At 59.0% G+C, this 22793-nt stretch overlaps 1 protein-coding gene across 1 annotated transcript; it reads right to left on the minus strand.

The window, feature by feature from the left end:
• Positions 1-996: 996 nt before the first annotated feature.
• BRD3OS (BRD3 opposite strand) lies at positions 997-3452 on the minus strand. The gene has a single exon (XM_049631045.1). The coding sequence runs from the start codon at positions 2045-2047 to the stop codon at positions 1793-1795; it is 255 nt and encodes an 84-aa protein (XP_049487002.1). The 5' UTR covers positions 2048-3452; the 3' UTR covers positions 997-1792.
• Between the last annotated feature and the right edge of the window lie 19341 nt (positions 3453-22793).

The raw sequence follows: 22793 nt of genomic DNA on the forward strand, positions 1-22793 counted from the left end.
CCGTGTCCACCTCAGTGGCCCCAGCCCAAGCCAGGGAGACCAGCAGTCTGGGCTTCCCTCGGGCAGACGGTGGCTTCCGATGCTCTAAGCAGCTTAGCGCCTGCTGTCCTACAAGCAGCCAGTGCACGTCAGTCACCTGCACACCCTGACCCGTGCAGACACGGGCGGTGGCCGGTGCCGGTCTTCCCAGGCGCTACCCCTCCATGCCTGGGGCCAAACCGAACTCAACCACCACCTGTTCTCAGGTTCATCCGAGGTGCAGGTCAGCGTGTGGCACAGAGGCATTCCCGATGAGTCTCTGAAGTCTGCTTTCTTCCCAAGCAGGACTTTAACGGGAGACCTGCAGAGATGTTGACCCAGCTGTCCACTGGGTTAATTCCCGTGTCAGGGCTGCTCGACAGGCCAGCCCTCACTGCAGAGGCCTCACTTGGTACCTGGGAGCAGCCTCCTTCGTCCGCTCCGGGAGGCGATCCGAGAAATGTGACTTCAAGCCTCCCAACCCACGCAGCAAGCCGGCCAAGGGTCCGTCACAAAAGACCAGGCCGGTGGCTGGACACTAAACATTTGGGGAACGCACTCGGACCCAGCAGTCCCAGTTCCGGGATGTTTGCCAGTGAACTTGGCACAGCCACAAAAAGAACCACGTACGACGAAAGCTCGAGCTGTGCTGTCTGCACGGCACCATCAAGGAGACCCTCTGCCCACCTGCCGGCTCACCGGAATGCTGATCAGACATTCAAAGCATGGTGGAGACGTCCATCTGTACAGCAGAAGAAACTCCCAGAACAAGGCGCACGGCGCAGGCCGTGCCTTTAAAAGCATGCGCAGTTGTGCGCGCACACGCACAGGGCTGATGCTTTGGGGTTGCTTTATGCGTTCCTGTAACGAGGTTTGTAGCAATCATTAGATTCTCCTGGTATGAACACACACACACACACACACACACACACACAGAATCTGAAGCCAAGTTAAGGTGCTACGAACAAACATAAAAAAAAAAGCGAGGAAGGAAGGAGTGTCCCAAAGGGTATTTATTTAGAAAAACCAGCCTTGACAAAAGATTCCCACGGCTGCATGGCTGCATGGCTCACAGCCTTCAGTCCCAGCAGACGGCAAAGCCTCTGAAAATGCCTCCCGCGGCACGCGCCCGACCCCGCAGAGGTGGCACACTGCGAAGCTGCACCGGCCTTTTCCAGCCACGCGATTGCAGCCCAGTAGTTCTGGGTTTCCGCCCTGTGTTGGGACGTACTCGGCAGCTGGTGCGGAAGCTGCCCCGCGCCTTGCACGCGATGCCCATCTTGTAACAAGACGCGCGGCGTCAGTCCCTCCCGCGGTGCCGCCGCTGGCCTCGGAATCCAGCTTGCCCCCCGCAGACGCTGTCTGCCCACACGTGGCACTAACTCCTCCACCGTTTTCTAGATCTGTCTCCAGACCAGGCAGAAGGGGGAATGCTGATGACAGCCTAGAAAGTTTTGAAAAGGTGGTTTGTAGCCAGGGGAGTCCCCCTTGCTTGGTTTGTTCAGAAGCGTCAGAGAAAAGTGGCGTCTGGCCGTGCCCCGGCCTGGGCTGTGCCCACAGTGCCAGCGGACCAGGCACCGGGCCCAGAGGCCAGGTCCGCCAGTCACTCGATCCCGTGAGAGAGGGCTTGGGCGCCACCGGCCCGGCTTCGTCTTCGCGCTCACTATTCGCGATCTCCCAGGAAGGACTGGAAATCACCAAGGCCCCTGAACGAAACGTGGCCTGTTCTCCCTCCCCCAAGCCTGGTGCCTGGGCCCCGGTCTTCAGGCTGGAGTTACATGACCGTACAAAACTTGGACTGGCCCGTGTCCCGGGAGACCTCAAGCTTGTTTCTGTCCCGGACCAGGATGGCCTCATTTCCGTACTGGGAGTACCACATGCTTCGGCTCCTGCTCAGGTATGTCCCAGGGGGCACGGATTCCAGTGTCTGCTGCTGCTGCTGCCAGATGAGCAAGGAGGTGTCCCGGTACCGGAGCCGGGCATAGCTCTCAGACAGGGCCTTCTCCGCCAGCGGCACGCGGCCACTCATCACTGGCCGCAAACTCCCCTCCTGGGCTCCTGCACACCGGGCCTCTCTGAGCCAGAACTCGCGTGGCGTGGACAGCTGCCCACTGCCTTATGCTAAGTGCGCTAACTAACTTTTTCGGTTGTTGGGTTTCGGGATCCCCTATCGAACTCCGTGGTGAAAAGGAGGAATCCGGGCCCTTTGTAGGCAACACCCTCAGGACGACTGCATCGCAAGGAAACTTGAGAGGAGCCTCTGAGCATTCTGGAAGCACACCTGAGAAGCACACGCGAGACAGCAAGCTGGACGGTGGCGCCCCGGCCACAGAGTCTTCTGGTGACGGCTGTGCGCACCTTACCAGATGTGCGGTTGCCAGGGACGAGGCACCCACCTTGGGGGGACTTGCCGGGGGTCTACTGTGATTCTGACACCATGGCTGGACCCACTTCACTCGGAAAGGTATCTCTGGTGCCCTGCGTGAAAGGACACCGTGCAACTAGACGGAACTTGACCTCATTCCCCGTAGCTGCCCTCCGCTGATCTGGGCCTGGGCGGGCCTCCCGCGCTGATGCAGGGAAGGGTTTGGAGCCAGGCTTTCTTCAGTGCTTTGTCCTCAGCTCTCGCCCAGGGTGATGCTACAAAGAAACGGCCATGTCGTCAGGGGCGGGGGAAAGCACCCAGCGGCAAGCGGGGCCTTGACGGCTCAGGATCTTAACTCTTTTTGGATCTGGAGCACCAGGCCAAAGTACTGACACGTTTCGCGATCTCAGTCGCCGTCCAGTGGCCCAGACTGTGAGCCTGGGTTTCAGGGGCAGGCCTGTGACTTATCCTAGTTCTTTTAGGAGCTCACGGGCAATACCGGGGAACTGCCGGTTGGAGCGCGTGAGTCTGCATCTGTGACGTAAGTCCTGAGAACTTGAAAGAGCACAGGTTTTGGGGCTCATCCCTCAGCGCCTGGCCTGGAGGGTGTTTGCCTGGGCTGCCCGTGCTGAGGATGGCTTGGTACTCACCCCGCCACCAGCACCTTCTTTCTGCTCCAGGCATCTGGGAGGCCCCTGGGCTGGAAAGAGAAATGACGTCATGTGGAAACCAAACAGGGAAGCATCCACAAGACCCCCCCCCCCCCAAATGCTTTCCCAGCCATGCAGAATTTTCCTTCTTTATGGCCAGAGTCCCCATCACTCAGCGCTGCCCTCATTTCTGGCGGCAGAGTCTCCCTGACTTTGCCCAGCCAGCGGGCATCCTTCATGGCACGGGATCCCTTCATGGCACGACCCTGTTGCCTCCCCAGCATCCTGGGCCCTCCACCCATCACTGCCTCCTACGAGGAATCACCCTGTTACTGGGCTCTTCCCCCCTACTGCCACCCGCCCCAGTCACCCCTTCCCATCGCCTTCTCATCCCGTCGCCTCCTGCCCCGGTCACCCCTCCCCATCACCTCCCGTCCCCGCCCCCCGCCCCCCCCCCCCCATCGCCTCCCGCCCCGGTCACCCCTCCCCGTCGCCTCCCGCCCCAGTCCTTCGTGGCCCCCATCGCCTCCCGCCCCGATCACCCCTCCCCGTCGCCTCCCGCCCCAGTCACCCGCCCCCACCGCAGACCCGCGCCCAGTCACCAGCGCCGAGGGGCCGCGGTGACGTGCGGGCGCGGGGGCGGGGCGCTCGGAGGCGGGGGCGGGGCCCGTTGGCCTCGGGGCCGCGTCTCCATGGCAGCGCCGCAGGCATGCCGAGCCGAGCGCCGAGGCCGGGCAGGCCCGCGCGGCGAGCCGGAGCCGCGGATGCTCTGGGGGCGGGGCCGGAGCGCGCAACTGGGGGCGGGGGAGCCGGGGACCAGGAGCGGCCCTTGTCTCCGCCCGCCACCGTCGCGGTTGGTCCCAGCGTTTTGTTGACAGTAGTTTCGTGTTGCTCCTCGTGTACTTTTGCCACTGCTGTTGCTATTGCTCTCAGCATTCTGACTCCTAAAGATCGATATGTTTTTTTAAGATAATTCAAGTTTGCTCGCTGCTCACTGCGTCTCAAAATTAGGTCTTGAACTTCCCTTGCCCCGATGCTGCCCCGAGCATTCCGCACCCCCTCCAGTCATGCCCCAATAATACCCTCATGTGGCATCTGCTCGCTCCCTTACCGAGTGTATTTTACGGTTTCCCCAACGGTGACAAAGACACCGGTCCTGGCGGGGGCCCCCTGGGGCGCTGCGTCCGCACCGCGAACCCGCACCGCGAACCCGCACCGCGAGTGCACGCGCCGCCCCTGCGCGGTGAGCGCGCGTCCTGTACCTGCGAGTCCTGCGTGCGCACCCCCTGTGAGCATCCTGCACACGGACTCAGAACATTCAGGAAACTGAGCATGTGGCGGCTGTAAGTTAGTTTCAACATATTTCAGAGTATTCAGATCATATATAAATAGGGTCAGGGGAAAAATGGTCTATAAAACAATAAAAAAAAAAAAACAACCAACTAGAAGAAAGCATATTTAATGATCATTAAGAAGTATATTTCTAGGGGTGCCTGGGTGGCTCAGTCGGTTAAGCATCCCACCTTCGGCTCAGATCATGATCTCATGGTTTGTGAGTTCGAGCCCCCCTTCCAGCTCTGTGCTGAAGGCCTGGAGCCTACTTCGGATTCTATGTCTCCCTCTCTCTCCGCCCCTTCCCTGCTCATGCTCTGTCTCTCTTTGTCTCTCAAAAATAAATAAACATTTAAAAAAATTTTTTTAAAGAAACGTATTTCCAAATTTCTCATGGATCAAAGAGAAATTCGGAATACAATTTATAAATTGTAAAGTACTTTAATGGAATAATGATAAAAATGCAACATATCAAAGCTTGTAGGATGCAGTAAAAATCATGCGGGATGGGGGGCCAGGTTTCCCCTGGGGGGCTCAGTTGGTTAAGCATCCTGGCTCTTGATTTCAGCTCAGGTCATGATCTCACAGTTGTTGAGTTTGAGCCCTGAGCCAGGCTCCCTGCTGGCAGCACAGAGCCTGCTTGGGACTCTCTCTCTCCCTCTCTCTGTGCTCCTCCCGACCTCAAAATAAATAAATAAACTTTAAAAAAAAAAATCATGTGTGGGGTGGGGGTGGGGGACTAAGAGACTTAAATGCTAAAAAATATACACATCTATGGTATATATGGGGGCGGGGTATATGGAAACTCTGAACTATCTTTGCAATTTTTCTGTGAATCTAAAACTTTCCTAAATTAAAAAGCTAATTTTGCTTTATTTTTTTAAATGTTTATTCATTTTTGAGAGAGAGAGAGAGACGGAGTACAAGCGGGGGAGAGGCAGAGAGAGGAGGAGACACAGAATCTGGAGCAGGCTCCAGGCTCCGAGCTGTCAGCACAGAGCCCGACGCGGGGCTCGAACTCACGGACCGTGAGATCATGACCTGAGCTCACGTCAGATGCTCAACCGACTGAGCCACCCAGGTGCCCCGTGAAAACTGATTTTAAAAGTAAGTGGAAAAAATGTTAACTAACTGGAATTAAAATAAAAACTTAAAGGGTGCCCGGGTGGCTCAGTTGGTTGAGCATCCAACTCTTGATTTTGGCTCAGGTCACGATCTCATGGTTGGTGAGATTGAGTCCTGCGTCGGGCTCTGCACTGACGGCACGGAACCTGCTTGGGATTCTCTCTCTCCTTCTCTGTCTGCCTCCCTACTCCTCAAAATAAATAAATAAACTTAAAAGAAAATAACAACTTAAAACAATAAGTGAAAAGGAAAGTCACGGACGGGAGAGGAAATTTGCAGTACATATCATTGATAAGGGACTCAGGGTCCCGTTCAAAGACAGAAATCCCACCAATGATCTGACCAGAGAGAAGTTAATAGATGTGGTCGTTCATGACGTCCAAAGTTAACTAGATAACTGTCCAACAAAATAAAAACGTCTAGGGGCATCTGGGTGGCTCAGTTGGTTAAGCGCCCGACTCTTGATCTCAACTCAGGTCACGATCTCACGGTTTGTGGGATCGAGCCCCACATTGGGGCTCTGTGCTGACAGCATGGAGTCTACCTGGGGTTCTCTCTCTCTGCCCCCCTCTCTGTCTCTCACAAGAAATAAGTGAACTTAACAAAACAAGACGTCTGAAGTCTCTCTGAGGCATCAGCTGCAGGAGGCAATGACCACCTCCAGGGCTCGGGGCAGAGAAGAGGGTCCTATAACCAAGTAATATTATGGAGATGGTAGAAACACAGAAGAGGGACAGCACGGAGCTGAGGTCCGACTTTGGAGGAAGGAGCACTGGCAGCTTGAGCTGGCGTCTGTGCACCGAGCGGCCCAATGGCTGGGGACCCAGACCCCGGGGGAGGGGCACCCGCCGGCTGCCGCCTCTGAGGGCCGGCCACATGATAAAGTGGATTCTGTGCTTGTCGGAAAAGCCACGGACCGGATTCGGCAGCTGCTTCAGGACAAAACCGTGAAGAATCTTTACACGCTGGCAGGAATTCCACAGGAAGCAGAGAGGAAGGAGCAGGGCTCCCCAGTCTGCCTCCCAGAGCTTCCCAGGGAGACACCGGCAAAGGGCAAAATGAGGTTGGCCGGGGCCTCGCAAGGCACAGCGTAAAGGATGTTTGAGATCACGTTGGACGTAAAGGCGGCGGGCGATGAGCCAGAAACTTCGGGACCGCCACAGTCCTGCCCTTTGTTCATTCAGCTGGCGAACGTTCATTTCTGAGCGGATGGGAACTTCCTATAACAGAAGCAGAAACAGAACACCCAGCCCTACGTGCCTGCCCGAGAAGATGAAGCGTGTCGTGCTGGAGCCAGGCGGTCGAGCCTCCCCCGGCCCCGGCGGGACGAGACGCCGTCCCTGGCGACCCTTCCCATTCCGTCTCCTTCTGTCGGAATCTTCTGCCTGAAACCAGATTGCAGCGTCCACTCCCAACAGCGCTTCCCGAAAACGCTAAGGGGGACGAGGAGATCTTAAAAACCGCGAGATGCAAACACGTACACACGTAACAGGCATCGGAGCACAGACAGCTGTCACCGCGCCCGCTCCCGTACCGTCCCCTGTCGGGGGTCCCTCGCCCGTGGCAGCATCTCCGCTGGGCACGGTTTCTTTAACTAACGGGGTGCCTTAGACCTTCGTCCCCGGGGGTGCACAAACCTCCAGTTATCCGGCTATTTATTTACTTTTGGTTGTGGTAGCCCTCTATTTACTTTGGGCGGCAGAAATACCAAAACGCACCTCACATGACTCCCTGGGTTCGAGCCTTGCCTCTTCCTGCTCTCAGCGTGAAGCGACAACCCACCTTGTCCCTGGTATGAGGGCTCCACGGCCCCAGCCGGTGAGGTCACCCTCTCCTTAGTGTTTCGACGCGGCGGCATGAGGGCCCCCACGTTTCTGGGTGGGAGCCTCGTCTTCCGAATCGAAGGAGCCATTGCGGATTTCCGGGGGAACTTTCCTCCCTCGAGAACCAAGACTTCCAACCCAGTCGAAGCTCAGAGGTGGGGGGGGGGGGTGGGACTCAGAGCGCCGTGAGGTGTTAGTGGAAGTCAGAGGAGCCATTGCCACGTCTACTCTTTGGGTCCTTGACGTGCGATCGGGCCGCGGGGGAGACAGCACCGTGTATCTGTCTCTGGTTCGAAGCACGCGCTGGAGTCTGTAAGCGAGGACCCCCAGCTTCCGTGGTGTTCCTGCTGAGCGGTGCCGTAACCATGTCCTTCGTGGGCCGCCCCGCCCGGTGTTCGGTGGGCGCGTCCGGGTGACGGGGCACGTGAAAGACCAGTGACTTCCGTGAGTACGCGCCCACTGCTCCGCTTTTCTTGCTGAGGACTGAGCTCCTGGCTCAGGAGCCGTGCGGGAAGCCGTGATGGTGAACAAGGCCCTCCCCAACTCCATGGATCGTCGGGCTGGAGGAAGACTCAAGGGCAGGGAAAGCCAGTCCACGTCCAGAATCCACATCTGTTCCAGTGGGACGGATAGAACTTCCGTCCCCTCCGTGACAGAGGAGTCCAATGTAATACACGTGCCAGGACTTGGCTGGCCGGCCCCCGTGTGGTGGTGCCATATCGAGAGGGGTCAGCAGCGGCTTTGGCCGTTGGCCGGCTAGGCCCTCAGCAGTGCGGTGGGCCGATCGGCTTTGGTGGCGGAGGTCCGTGGAGTGGCCGGGCCGGGTCTCCGTCCCTCTGACCATGGACGCAGGGGCCATCGAGTGAGCGGAAGAGGCCGAAACCTTTACAGACGGATCCCGTGTGTCCGTCTGATTCTTGAGAGCCTCCTCCGCAGGGGACGGGCCATGGAGACGTCCACCCAGGATGCAGATAGCTTCAGAGCCTGCGTCCTTTCCAGGACATCCGTCCACTGCCTCTTCCCCAGACCCCCTTGCCGCCAGGCTCCAAGCTCCCAACGCGTTTCTCTCCGGTCCTTAACCAATCCAGCCAAACCATGAGCATTGAAAGCCTAGAACGCTCAGCTCCACGGAGGTGACGACTGCAGGAAGCAGATCGCCCTCTAGGACGGAGGGAGCCAAGGGAAGAGGTGGGGATAATGAAAGGAAGAGAAAGAAAGAAAGAAAGAAAGAAAGAAAGAAAGAAAGAAAGAGGGAGAGAGTGAATCTTGGAGACGGCCCCTTGGAGCTCTGAGGTGACCCCGAAGGTGCCGCCTCCAGGACTGTCCCGGGAGCCCGGACTTGCCGTGAACTGGACTCAGCAGGTGCCCGGTCACTGCCGGCGCCTGGTGCAGAAGCCCGGCAGGGGCCCTCCTGGGGGGGGGTGGGTGACGGCAGAAAGAAGCAGGACCCCGCTGCGGGCTCCCAGTAGCGCCTGCCTGCAGAGCCCCAGGGAGTCGCGGGCAGAGTCACCCCAGCACCGCCAGGCTGGTACCGAAGGCTGGTTTGGGGTGGATGGAGGTTAACTTGGAAACCGGTGCGTGTCTGACGTCCAGAATATAGGAGGAATCCCTGTGACTTAATAAGAAAAAGAATAGACCGATAGTTTAAAAAAAAAGTATCAAGACAAAAAAATTTTTTTTTCTTTTAGAGAAACAGAGAGACAGAGCACGAGTGAGAGAGGGACAGAGAGCGAGAGGGAGACAGAACTGGAAGCAGGCTCCAGGCTCTGAGCTGTCAGCACAGAGCCTGATGCGGGGCTCGAACTCACGAGATCGTGACCTGAGCGGAAGTCAGATGCTGAGCCACCCAGGTGCCCCTTAATGTTTCTGTTTTTGAGACAGACAGAGAGAGAGAGAGAGAGAAAGTGCGAGCTGAGGAGGGGCAGAGGGAGAGGGAGACACAGAATCCGAAGCAGGCTCCTGGCTCTGATCTGTGAGCACAGAGCTCGATGCAGGGCTCAAGACCCACAAACTGTGAGATCATGACCTGAGGCGAAGTCAGAGGCTCAACGGGCCGAGCCACCCAGGCGCCCCCAGAAAATCCAAATTAAGGGGTGCCTGGCAGGCCCTGTGGGTGGAGTGTGACTCTTGATCACGGGTTTGTGAGTTTGAGCCCCATGTTGTGTGTGGAGATGACTGAACAATAAATTCTTTAAAGAAAAAAGAGAAAAGGAAAGCAAAGGGGAGGGGAGGGGAGGGAAGGGGAAGGAAAGAAACAGAAAGAAAAGAAAATCCAAATTAAGACAGTAGTGGGAGGCCACCCGTATCCACAAGAACATCCGAAAGCAAGAAGATTGACCCAACCACGTGCCAGCGAGTGCAGGCCTGTGCAGCATTGCCACCTGTCTCTGCGGCCAGGGCCCACGGTGTAACGACCCCGAAGGCACTGCCCCACGAAGCTGGCGGGGCCCACAATCGCGAGCCCGCCGCCGTTCCCTTCCTGGGGGTGGGGCCAGCGGAGCTCTGTGCGCGAGCACGTGCACCCGGACGCACGGGCGCGCGCAGCAGCACGGAGGCTTGCAACCGGAAACGGTCCCGCGTCCCTGCCATCAGAACGGGGAGATGAGGGGCGCCCGGGGGGCTCAGTCGGTGAAGCGGCCGACTTCAGCTCAGGTCACGATCTCACGGTCTGTGCGTTCGAGCCCCCGCGTCGGGCTCCCTGCCGACGGCTCGGAGCCCGGAGCCCGCTTCGGATTCTGTGTCTCCCTCTCTCTCTCTAACCCCCTGCCCCGTTCGTGCTCTGTCTCTCTCTGTCTCAAAAATAAATAAACATTAAAAAAATAAAAAAAAAAAAAAAAAAAAAAAAAGAATGGGGAAATGGGTTGGGGCAGGTCCCCGCGAAGGAACCCAGTACCGGGGAGCGCTGGAGATGAATGGACCGTCGTCCGCACAAACACACGAATGAATCACGGAAGCAGACCATCAAAGGAAAAGAAGCCAGCCCACACCCTAAAGCGCTCCACGGAAAAACACGAATCCTCCGCGGAGGGATCCCGCTTCTGTGCCATTCGGGAAGAGGCGGCCCCGATCATAGCACTTATGGTGGCATATTTAGATGGCAAAACTACAAAAGATGTGCACGAGGACGTGGGTGTCAGCGTAGCCGCGGCTCTGGTAGGGGGAGAGGAGACTGCAGGGTGGGGGGGAGGCCGAGGACCTGGGGGCCTGGTGGAGGTGCTCTTCTGACCTGCTGCTCATGTCCGCCCTTCCTTTACAACGTGGCCTGAAGCCGTGTGTTTGCTTTGTGCATATTCCCGCATGTGTATTTCACAGAAGGAGAGTTTGCAGAGGAAGCTAATTATAGATTGTGAGGAAATACACATCAGCTAAGGCCAGACCTCATATCATTCCATCTATAGATACGTGGGTGTTTTTATACATAGCCGCAGTAACAGATCACATCTTTTTAACAAAATTCTTTTAGTGCTTATTAATTTTTTAGAGACAGAGAAAGAGAGAGAGACAGGGTGCGAGCAGAGGAGGGGCAGAGAGAGAGGGAGACGCAGAATCGGAAGCAGGCTCCAGGCTCTGAGCTGTCAGCACAGAACCTGACTCGGGTCTTGAACCCGCAACAGCGAGATCACGACCTGAGTTGGACGCTTAATCGACTGAGCTACCCAGGCGTCCCCCCTCCTTTTTCAAGTGTTTATTTTTGAGAGAGAGAGAGAGAGAGAGAGAGAGACAGAGCACAAGTGACAGAGGGGCAGGGAGAGAGGGAGACGCAGAATCGGAAGCAGGCTCCAGGCTCTGAGCCATCAGCACAGAGCCCGACCCTGGGCTGAGACTCGGGGAATGGTGAGATCATGATCTGAGCAGAAGTCCGACGCTTACTGACTGAGCCACCCAGGCGCCTTCCTTTTTTTTTTAATTTTTTTAATGTTTATTTTTTAGAGACAGAGCACGAGTAGGGGCAGAGAGAGAGAGACACACACACACACAGAATCTGAAGCGGGCTCCAGGCTCCGAGCTGCCGGCACAGAGCCCGACGTGGGGCTTGAACTCACGAGCCGTGAGATCATGACCTGAGCCGAAGTCAGACGCTTGACCGCCTGAGCCCCCCAGGTGGCCCTCCCTGTTGGTCTTTACAGGATAATTTTGACTGCCATTAGTGATTGTAACTTAGGACCATTGTTTCATTAAGGATTGGAACTTGATGATTTTTCTGATTCTAGCTTTACTTCTGGAATTCTTCCATAGGGAAGAACTTGGCTCATCAACTGTTTGGCTACCGTGAAATATGGTTCATGTGGGAAAAACAGAAGAAATGCCCCCTTCTTTCCCCTTCCCTGTCCGTTTTCAGAAAAGGGGGCTGGTGATCTACCAAGCTTCCAAAGGGATTTTGTTTTTTTTTAAGTCAGGGATTTAGCAAAAAAAGAAAAAAAAATAGGAATATGGCCTCGTGAGTTTTAGTGTCCCCTATTTTTCGACCAGTTGCATTCACTCCGTGTCTGAGGCTCCAGTGTCCCCACTCCTGGCCAGCAGGAAAGCGGGCTGCTGGCGGGGCCCCACTCTGTCTGGAAGCTTTGGGGGAAGGAATCCACTCTATGCCTCTCTCCCAGCTTCTGGCGGCCACCAGCTTGCTCCGCCTTCCGTGGCTTGTGGCTGCCTCACCCAGGGTTGCCTCAGCCTTCACATGGCCTCTCCTCCTCTGTGTCTCTAGTAAGGACACTTGTCACGGGATTTAGGGCCCGGATAATCCAGGATGATCTCCTCACGTCAAGATTCTCTGTTAATTATACCTGCCAAGACCCCTTTGCTGAATCAGGTTAGGGGTTTTAGGGATGTGATGGGGACATACCTTTCGGGGGTCCGCCATTCAGCCCACTGTAAACCCTGACACGAAAGTCGGTGCAGGAAAAAAATGGAGGGAATCTAGGATGGGTTATTTGGCCAGACTGTGGCTAAAAGCAATGAAAAGGCACCCTGTCTCAGGGAACAGGACAAAAGGGGCCAGGCAGCTAAATAAACTGTCTCCTCTGGTCCCCTGGGCTGACCTGCCCAGTGAAAGGCTCTAGGGGACCGAGGGATGGCGTCCCAAGGCAGTGACTGGCGATGGCGGGTGATACTTTTAAAGTGGCTTTTCGAGGAAGAAAATAAAAAGCTAAGATTCGCACATTTTAGTCCAAGGCACAGACCGATAGTCCAAGGCAGAGATGTGATGTCTCAGAAGGCAGCGGAGAAGGCTAGCCTTCGCTGGGCGGGGGGAGTGGCCACTTCTGCCAGCCCCCAGGTTCCAGGGGGAGCAGACGTGGACGGGTTTCCAGCGGGCTGACCCAGCTGTCCCCACCCCCGAGTCTCTTGGCCTCCTCCTCCCCGTCGGGCCCCACTCCGGACACGGGAGCTAACTGGCTGGGGCTCTCGGCCTTCCCTGGGGCACCTCCTCGTTCTCTGCCCGCAGCTACAAGGATGGCTGGCTCCTGATCTGTGCTCTTAGATGCGGCTCCGCCCCGCAGACTCAAGTGGCCGGCCGGTCCCCCTCTGCCGTCCACCGACTTTCTCCAGTGGGTTCACAGCCGCCTGCCTGCATCCACCGCCGTGGTTCTGATAATTGCTCTCCACCCCCCGCCCCCATTCAGGCCTCTGACTTACCCCGTACATTCTCTTCCATAGGTGCCCTGTCCCAGTTCACCACTAGGGAAAGTTCTAGCAATCACTACCCTGTGCCAGGGACTCTCAGTACAGTGCTCACGGCCAGCCGTGGGGTCCATGTTGCCGGATGGCTGGGGTGGGACGGTCCATAATACATGCTAGAGTCTGCTTCCCGGGACCCCTGCAGGCAACTAGCGTTGGGCGCAGGGGTGGGGAGCGGGAAAGCCCTGGGTGTCGGGGGAACGCAGCAGACGGCAGGGGCTGTCTTGAGATGAAAGGCAGGTGGCAGTGGCTAGGAAGTTGTCAGGCCACTCCTGGACCTGGGCTCAGCGATGCTATTGTCCCTCTCTGGCCACGGCAGGAGGAACCGGGCACGGCTGGGCCAGGCCTGGCTGGCGCCTGTGCCTGTCAAGGCCTGTCGTGATGGCAACAAGAAGGAAGATCAAGGCTCCGGCCCCTGGAAGCCGGGGGAGCCGGTTCACGATGTCACATGCTGCTGAGACGGGATGGACGGACGGTGAAACCTTGGCCCCGTGTCTTGACCCCGGAGGGTGGGGAGAGAGGAGGCGTCGGGCCAGAGGTGGGAGAGAAGGTGGGTACCCGGAAAGGCAGCAGAACAGGTGGCTGGTGAGGCTCAAATTAAAGGTTCAGAGGAGGAGACGCCAGCTCTCTGCTGACCGACAGGCCATTACTGTTTAGGTGGCCGAGGCCAAGGGTGTGGACTCGGACTTCAGAGCCCACGGCAGGGGCAGCAGGGCCTGGGAGGACCCTCGGCTCTGAGCCACGGACCCCCGTGAGAGGAGTGGCTGCGGCGCCCGGGCACAACCAGACTGGCACCCATCAGCGCCCCCTGGCGGGCGCTGGGAGGCGACCCTCTGTGCCAGGCCGGTCCCGAGTGCCCTGCTAAGAGCCCTCTCGCTGACTCACGGTGCAGCCTCTGCCCTGGGGGCCGTCCTGCCCATTTCACAGATGAGAAGACCGAGTCTCAGAGACTTAAATGTCACACCCAAGGGCACAGAGCATGGCCAGGTGGGACTGGAGAGTCTTTCTCTCTCTGAGGGAGGCCTGGTGCTTCCAGCATCAGCCCAAGCACTTGTGAAAAACCAGAGAGGCAGGATCTTGGGGGTCCACCCTAGGGGCTCGAAGCCTGAGGCTCTACGGCCTTCTCTTGCCCTGGCTGAGCCCGGCCTCCCCAGCCCAGCGGGAGTTGCCATCCTGGACCGTTGTCTTTTCCCACCAGATGAACCCTGAGAAGGCCCATCCTGGCAGGCAGTGAGCCACGAGGTCACTCGGCCTTGGGGACCTCGCCTGAGCCTGGGCCGGTCACCACGTCGCATCCGGATGAAGAGCAGGAGCGTGTCTTGGGGGTGGGTGGGGGCTCAGGATGTCTGCAAGAGGGCTAAGCTCCGTTCAGAGACCCCTGGGACCCTCCCCAGGAGGCAAGAGGCCTTTCTGAGACCTCCCTTCTGGCTGTGTCAATCCCGGGCCAGATCTGTTTTCCCCCTGGGGACAAGGCACGTGCAGGGTGGGTACTCAGTGTTTTCTGAACGGGGGGTGGGTGGGTGGCTGGGTAGATGGGTGGCTGGGTTGGGGGATGGTTGGATGGTTGGGGGGTGGGTGAGGGGTTGGGTAGATGGGTGGGTGGGGGAAGAAATGAATTCATGCCGGGCTCTGTGCCGAGCACTGGGACATGATGGGGCACTGAGGAGGCAGGAGATGGTCCCTGAGGGAAGAAGTGGGTTTTAGGAAGCAAACATCTCCTGAGTGGACCGTGGTCCCATGGGCTCATGGCTGGAGACGGCTCAGTGGTGGGCAGGGGGAGGGTTTGGGGGGGACACGCAGTTCAAAATTGCAGGAGTGTGAAGTCTGGGGCTGGGGTTTGCAGGGGTGGCTTGGAGGGGGCACAGGTCAGACTGAGGGGCTCCGATGGGGGCAGGGGCCCTTGAGCATCGTGCCAGGAGGCTGGCTGCGCTCCTAAGGCGGGGGGAGCCAAGGGCGTTTTGTGCTTTTAAATATCATAGCTTTATTGAGATATAATTGTGTACAACCCTCCCATTTAAAAGGGCACAATGTGTGCCTTTAGCGCGTTCGCAGAGCTGTGCGGCCGCCACCACGGTCAATTTTAGAGCATTTTCCTCAACCCGCAGAGAAGCCCCGTGGCCACAAGCAGTCACTCCCCATTTCCCCGCGGCCCCAGCCCCAGACAACCACTGACCTACTTCCACTCTCTCTGGATTTGTCCGTCCTGAACACTTCCTGTAAATGGAGTCATGTAACACGTGGCTTTTTGTGTCTGGCTTCTCCCACGGAGCAGGACTTTTCTTTTCTCTCTTTTTTTTTAACTGAGAGAGACAGAGACAGAGAGAGAGAGGGCTCGCGCAGGGGAGGGGCAGAGAGAAATGGAGAGCGAGAATCCCAAGCGGGGGCTTCGCACAGTCACTGCAGAGCCCGGCGCGGGACTCGAACTCTTGCCCCCTGAGGTCGCGATCTGAGCTGAAATCAAGAGTCGGGCGCTTAGCGGACTGAGCCCCCGGGCGCCCCGAGCATGACGTTTGCAGCTTCATCCGTGGCGTAGCACCAGGACGCCATTCCTTCCCATGGATGTGCGTGCGCACAGAACATGAAATATCCCATTCAGTGTACCATTACGGGGACAGTTCAGGGACACGAAGCACATTCAGGGTGTCGTGCGGCCTTCCCCACCATCCGTCTCCAGAACTTTCTCACGGTTCCAAACTGAAACCGTCCCCGTGAAACCCTGACCCCCCTCCCCTCCCCCCGCCCCTGGTGCCCACCGTTGGTTCTCTGTGTCTACAGAGTCACAGACTCAGGCCATTGCATGTAAATGGAGCCCTGTCATGTGTCACCTTTGGTGTCTGGCCTTTTTTCACTTAGTATATAGCTCTTCTAGAAGTTTGTCCACATGGTAGCAGGTGTCAGAACTTCACTCCCTTTTACGGCCGAGTGACATTCCGTGGACACGTACGGATACGCCGTTCACCTGCGGACGGGACCCGGGGGCTGCGTCCGCCTTTTGGTGACTGTGAACACGGCCGTGCGAGTTTTTGTGTGGACACGGGCCGGGCCGTGGGCAGCGGGGAGCAGGGTCAGCCTTGCACAATCGAAGGGTCTTTCCGGCTGGGGTGTGGTGGGGGGTCTGCAGGGGTCAGGTGGGGAAGAGAGATCGGAGAGCCGTGGTCAAGCCTCGGGTGCTGTGACGCACAGCCCTGTGCCTCGGCTCCTAGCACGCGCACCAGAGCCCGCGCGTGAGTGACAAGTCCCCCGGGGACGGGCAAGGTGTGCCTGCTTCCAGATGCCGAAGGGTGTCCGTGCTGCCAGCACCCGCACTGACTGATGCCGGGAGGGGGGTCTCACGAAGCCCACCGGGCAGGGGAGGAAACGGAAGTCTCCCCCCTCCCGCGGTGTCACAGCGCCGGTGGGGGGAGCGGGCCGGGCTTCACAAAGACCCCTTGCTCCCACGCAGCAGCAGCCACGAGCCACGTGTGGCTGCGTGCTCTTTACCCGTGGCTCATCCCACTGGGTTGGGGCGGGGGGAGCTGAAGTTTTCCTGGCGTGTAACTGTCACTAACTTACAATTTGACGCCTCAGTTTCATTTTGGGGAAACCTTTAGGTATATTCGAGGCTACTGGGTAGGTGAGTCTACTCTCTGGATGATGAGCCTTCCGGAACCTACAGACAGACGGGGTGTTCTGAGAGCTGTTGGGCGTTCAAGCTGATGGGCTGAGGGGCCAAGTATACATCGGAGCTGGTTAGGTTGGTCGCATGTTGAAATGATAACATTTCAGGTATATGGGGTTGATAAAATGTGTTATTAAAACGGATCCCTTGGGGCGCCTGGGGGGCTCAGTCGGTTAAGCGTCCGACTTCAGCTCAGGTCACGATCTCACGGTCCGCGAGTTCGAGCCCCGCGTCGGGCTCTGGGCTGATGGCTCGGAGCCCGGAGCCCGCTTCCGATTCTGTGTCTCCCTCTCTCTCTGCCCCTCCCCCCTTCATGCTCCGTGTCTGTCTCTCAAAAATAAATAAATGTTAAAAGGAAAAAAATGGATCCCCGGTTACAGTGAGCTGACGTTCAGCTGTAGGAAGGCATAAGGCCACTGGTACCGGCCACGGCACGGGGAGCCTTGACACTGCTCGGAGAAGCCAGACACAGAAGCCGCTCTGTTGACGCGGACCGTCCGGTGGGTCCATTAGCGTGGACCGTCCAGCACAGATACACCCACGGAGCCAGAAAGTAGGTTAGCGGTTGCTGGGTGTGGGCCGGGCAGGGTGCTGGGGATGACAGCTAGGGGGATCGGGGCGTCTTTTGGGGAACGTTCTGGGGTCCTGGCCCTTGTGGTCTACACTGGGGTCTAGCAGGCAGCTCCCCTTCCCGCGAGCTGGCGGACCCGCGAGAGGGCCGGAGGGGCCCCGGGCAGGTCTGCCTCCCGCTCAGGTTGGAAGGCAGGGATGAACACCAGTAAGGGCGGACGGACTTTGAACTGGACCAGCGTGCCACGCCCGAGCCTGCCGAGAAGCACGGCTGGGCAGCGGGCACCCCACATCAGCTGCACGGGTCCCCTAACCCGGCGGCACGGGGCCGGGGTCTGCCCCGCGGCGGCCTGGATGCCCACCTGCATCCTCGTGGAGGGAGCCTGTCAGCGCCGCGACGGGGGCTCCTGCAGAAGTCTGGAACCCCCTCCCCAATCCCTACGTCTCGGCTTCGTGCCCACAGATGAATTAAGTCCTGGAGACTCTTGAAGCCCCGAGCCACCTGCCCCCTGAGCTCACAGCACCTCTCAGGAGAGCCTCAAGCGATGCACAGCAAGCGGGCAGAGATCAGCTTGGGGTCCGATCCGTGGCATTTGACTTAATTTGGGTGGTTGGGGTAGTGAAGAGTGCCAAGTGTCTGTTTTGCCTTCTTGGTCACACTGCCAAAAGCCCACACCCAGCAACCCAGTGGGGCGTAATCTGAGTCCACACGGCGGGCCAGATGGTCTTTGTCTACACCTCTACTTGCCCGGGAAATCGTGACAGCTGAATCTGCCTGATGTAGCTACAAATGGAATTTGCAAAATGTGTGTGTTCGTGTGGTCTGGACGTGACGATAATTGCTTCACCCAGTCGTTTTGGGAAGAACCAAAACCTTCTCTGCCCCTTCCTTCCCCCACGAACGAGGCCAGTGCTCAGTAAGGAGGATGTCCTCTGGAAGGAGGATGCGGGAGGGATGGCTGGTGGAGGGGTGGAGGGGTGGAGGGGTGGAGGGGTGGAGAGAGGGCCGAGGGACGGATGCGTGCACGAGGGGAGGGTGGGCAGACTCAGCTTCCGGGGAGACCTTTGCAGGAGAATTTCCATATCCCTGGGACTAAGGGCCCCCTCAGCCCTGGCCCCGTTGAGGGCTGGCACCGAGACCCCACAGCAGCTCTTGATGTTGGCAGGGGAGTCGGGCTGAGAAAAAGCCCCCGGTTGGGTTGCGCGTGGCTCTCCTGTGCGGAAAGGGGAGCGCTCCTGTCCTCGGCGGCTGGAGGCGCTGCGGGAGACCCACTCACCGTCACTAGGGCTCTGTGACGCTCCGCCTCCAAGGCGGGTAGGACTAGGGTGCCTCCCCGCTGGGGCGTGGGTGCACTTAAGTGCAGAGCCTGGAGGGCAGGCAGGGTCCCTCAGTGCGAGCTGGGTCGCCCTTCCTGGCATCGCCCTGTCCGAGCCGAAGTGGGAAGCCCGGGCTCACCGCCCGGAAGGCCTCTCGGCCTGACCTTCCTCCCAAGGCCTCCCCTCTGCGACGCCCGGGGACCCGACAGCCACCAGGCTTCCAGAAGGCCGAGGCTGGACGGAAGCATTCCCACCCGCTTCGGCCCAGACACAGGCTGTTTTCCCCAGCAGCCGCCTTCCGGCCAACTCTGCCTCGCCTGCCGTGCTAACGCCCCACTTGTGCGGTGGGGAGTGTGTGTGCTTCTGTTGCTGAGTCAGTAGCTATGTGTCGTAGATACCACAGCATTTTCCCTTCTCCCCCATCACCCACCCGTCCGAATCAGCTTGTCGAGGAACAGCAGGAAGGTCCCAGGCACGGAAACCCCTCTCGACAGCAGTCACGCTTTGCCGGCCACGCGGGCAGCTCACCACGGTGCTCAGTGCGTAGGTGTCTGCCTTTAACCACTCAGGACCGTAATGGCTACTGTGTGAGGCTTAAGGGAGGCCGGGTGAGCGTCCGAGGCCCCCGGGCTGGTCACCTGGCACCCAGGAAATGGGACTGTCTGTTGCGATCACGATCCCCGTTAGAACAAACCGAGCTGGGAGGCCATGTGCTACGTGCAGTCTTATGGAACATGACATTACACACTCACGCAAGGATGTCAAAATTCGTTATAACCATTGCTAGAACAGGCTGCACATCAATGGGTCCCGCAGCCTATTTTGTGCTTCAATTCACCCCATTTCTGTGACTTCCAGGAGAGAATATATTGGATTTTATTTAAAAACATTTTTTAATGATTATCTATTTAAAAAATTTTTTTTTTTAACATTTATTTATTTTTGAGACAGGGAGAGACAGCATGAACGGGGAAGGGGCAGAGAGAGAGAGGGAGACACGGAATCCGAAGGAGGCTCCAGGCTCCGAGCTGTCAGCACAGAGCCCGACGCGGCTGGAACCCACGGACCGTGAGATCATGACCTGAGCCGAAGTCGGACGCTTAACCGACTGAGCCACCCAGGTGCCCCAATGATGATCTATTTTTGAGAAAGGGCGAGAGAGCAGGGAAGGGGTAGAGAAAGAGGGAGACAGAGAATCCCAAGCAGGCTCCACGCTGACAGCACAGAGCCCGACGTGGGGCTCGATCCCACAAACCAGATCATGACCTGAGCGGAAATCAAGAGTCGGATGCTCAACCGACTGAGCCACCCAGGCGCCCCTGATATATTGGATTTTAAACTCGGAGTTGTAGTGCCTTGCCAAGTTGTTGATTCATTCATTGGCATTTCGTTCAGCTACTGTTTTTTGACCACCTACCACCGGCCGAGTCCACTCTGCAGTGCTGGGCGTGAACGGGGACAGGACAGAATGGTCCCCTGCTGTCACGGAGCTGACGGTCTAGAGGGATGAGACTGGGCAGACCGGCCAGCTTACGCGGCAGTGGCCGGTGCAGAGAAACGTGAGTCGGGTGTGGGGCAGAGGGTAGCAGAGGATGTGAGGGTGTGAACCACGCAGCTGTGTGGGCAAGAGTCCCAGGCAGAGAGATGGCAGGTGTGAAGGGCCTGGGGTAGGAGCCCGCTGGGCGTGGCTGGAGAGCTGCACGAGGAAACGAAGTCATCCAGGGAGGGAACACTTCATGGGGGACTTTCTAGGGAAGGAATTCGTTTTTACCTCTAGGGAGGTGTAAGCCAGAGGGCCCCTCTTTGGCCATGAGAGGGACAGGGTGTCACCAAAGTTTCACTGGGTCCTTGCCGGTGGCTGAGGTTGGACTGAAAGGGCAGCGGTGTGCAGCTGAGGCAGGGAGAGGGGGCTGTGACCTCCCTTTCCTACTTTGGGGTATATGGCTGGTATTGGCACTCCCTACCCCCTGGACGGGGGGCCCAGCTCCCCGCCTCTCCTGTGGACTGCCCTGGCACTTAACACAGAGCCTTTCCCGCTGAAGAAAACGGCCATCGGGGACTGTGCGAAAGGCGGGCCAGGCTGAGGTGCAGCCTCGAGGGTACCATTCCCTCCAGGGTGCGGTGTCCCTAGGATGTCATGGGAGCTGCCCCCCCCCCCCCCGCCCCGGAGGTGTGTCACAGGCAGGTGTCCCTCTCTCTGATACATGCTCTGAGTTGGGACAGTCTGGGCCTGCTCATCGCACCCACACCAGTGTCGGGAGAGAGTCTCTGCCAAGTTTCCACTCATTCATTCATTCATTCATTCATTCATTCATGTATGTCCAGCCTGCCTACAGAGCCTCCCAAGGACCCTGCGAGATACACATGTCCCCAGTGTCCAGATGGGAAGTCGGGAATGCCGAAGGGGCTGTGACTGGCTCAGGACTGGACAGCAGCGAGGGCTGGGTCTCCCGCCTTGACCATTCTCAAGGCTAAACCCCAGATTCCCCCCTGGGGGGCAGCTGGGCAGCAGGCAGCCCACCGAGGGGCAGTGCCCTCTGCACCCACCAGGGGGCAGCAGACGACCGTCTGCACGGCCGGCTCTGGGTGCCTGTGTCCCCTTCCCGGGTTCATCATCTGGGGTTGGGTCTCTGCCCAGGCAGGAAGGCCATGAAGGGCAGTGAGAACAGAGGCCCTTTTCTTGCGGACGCGGTTACCTGTGGGAGAGAGAGAGAGACACACACAGGCATTAAGGGGCTACCATGAATAGGGCGCCCCAAGTGAAGGGCTGCGGGAGCCCCGTTCTGCCCCAGGCCCTGTGCAAAGGCTCTGGATGGTGTCCTGTTTGCTCCCCACAAGCGATTCCGGTGGGGTGCGGGGCTCCGCGTTCTACAGAGGGGTGCCACAAGGGGAAGGTGCCTGCACAGGCTCTCCGAGGTGGGGGAGCTGGAGGGATTATCCACTTTTGCCTCAGCCCCAACAGGCTCAGTCCTACCCTGTGAGGCAGGTTCCTTCCGCACGGGTTCATCAAGGTGCCTGGAGGGTTCCTCAGAGGAAGGTCACCCTAGTCCCCAGAGTACTCCTGTATGGCCCCTCCTCACAGGTCCTGGGCTGTGCCCCAGAGGCCAGCTCCTCCCCTACTTGTCTCCGTGGGCCAGACCCCCGGCCTGCCCCTCCTCCCGGGTTGGGGAAGGGGCAAGTGTGACTTCTGCAGCAGGCCTGGGGGGGATCTTCGCAGTGAGGTGGGGTTGGCGCCCAGTGGAAGAGGGGGGCGGGGCCATGGGGCAGGGAACACGGGTCCAGAATTCCACCAGGAGAGTCCAGAGTGGGTGGCCTCTCAGAGACTGCTCCCCCCACCCCACTGACGGCCGGGCGGCTCAGGGAGGGGCTGTGACTTGCCCAGGGTGGCCCAGCACATCCTGAGCTGAGCCAGGATCCACATCACTTCATCGGCCGATTGGCTCTTCAAGTCCTTGAAGCAGTGTCGCTGTCGCGGGAGGCCAGCTGCTGACAGCGTGGGGCCCCCACCCCAGGGCGTGGCTCAGGAAGGACTTCAGGGCGGGGTCAGTGGACCCCGCAGTCAGCGAGTGGCCTGCCACGACCCAGATCCCAGGCAGCTCCTCGGGCCTCATGACCAGCCCTCCCTCACTTATCTCGAATATTCCATCTCGGACGCCAGGATTTGCCCTTTGGGCCGCTGCAAGTGGCCAGGCCTCTGGGTCATAAAGCAGCGGAATCCCGGCCTTTGTGCGGAGTCGCGGGTGGGGTGGGGGGACTTCTTGCGGGTCCCCGGCCGGAGCAGAGGATGGGACGGGGGTTCTGGGCGCATCCCCGGCCCGTGTGCCTCCGGCATCGAGTTACCCCTCGGGGACGGATTGGTGGACCGAGGGGACGCGGGGGGCCTCGGCCTAGTCGGTGCCCCCTCCTGGGTCTGTCCTTCTCGAAGGGCCACGCGGAGGTCCCCCGCGCGAAAGGGGCCACAGCCTGGTCGCCACGAGCGGAACGCAGGGCCAACGCAGAGACCGAGACCCGGCCATCCCTCTACTGGCTAGGCCGCTCGCCCGGGGCGCAGAGCTCCCCAAAAGTCCCGGCGCCCGCGGACAGAGTGGGCGGGCCCGGGGCGGCGCCGCAGCCCCCGCCCTCCGCAACTTTGGCGGGCGGCGGGGCAGGAAGTGGGGGAGCGGGGGCGGTGCCAGGCCCTCGCGCCGGCCCCGCCCCCGCCCCGCCCCGCCCGTGGCCGCGCCCCCCGCGCCCCCCCACCCCGGCGCCCCCTCCCCCCCCCCTCG

This window comes from Panthera uncia, chromosome D4, assembly GCF_023721935.1.
Source record: "Panthera uncia isolate 11264 chromosome D4, Puncia_PCG_1.0, whole genome shotgun sequence".
Lineage (NCBI taxonomy): Eukaryota > Metazoa > Chordata > Mammalia > Carnivora > Felidae > Panthera > Panthera uncia.

What these genes read in the sequence shown, in the direction of transcription:
- BRD3OS (XM_049631045.1), bottom strand. Translation starts at nt 2,047, where the DNA reads ATGAGTGGCCGCGTGCCGCTGGCGGAGAAGGCCCTGTCTGAGAGCTAT.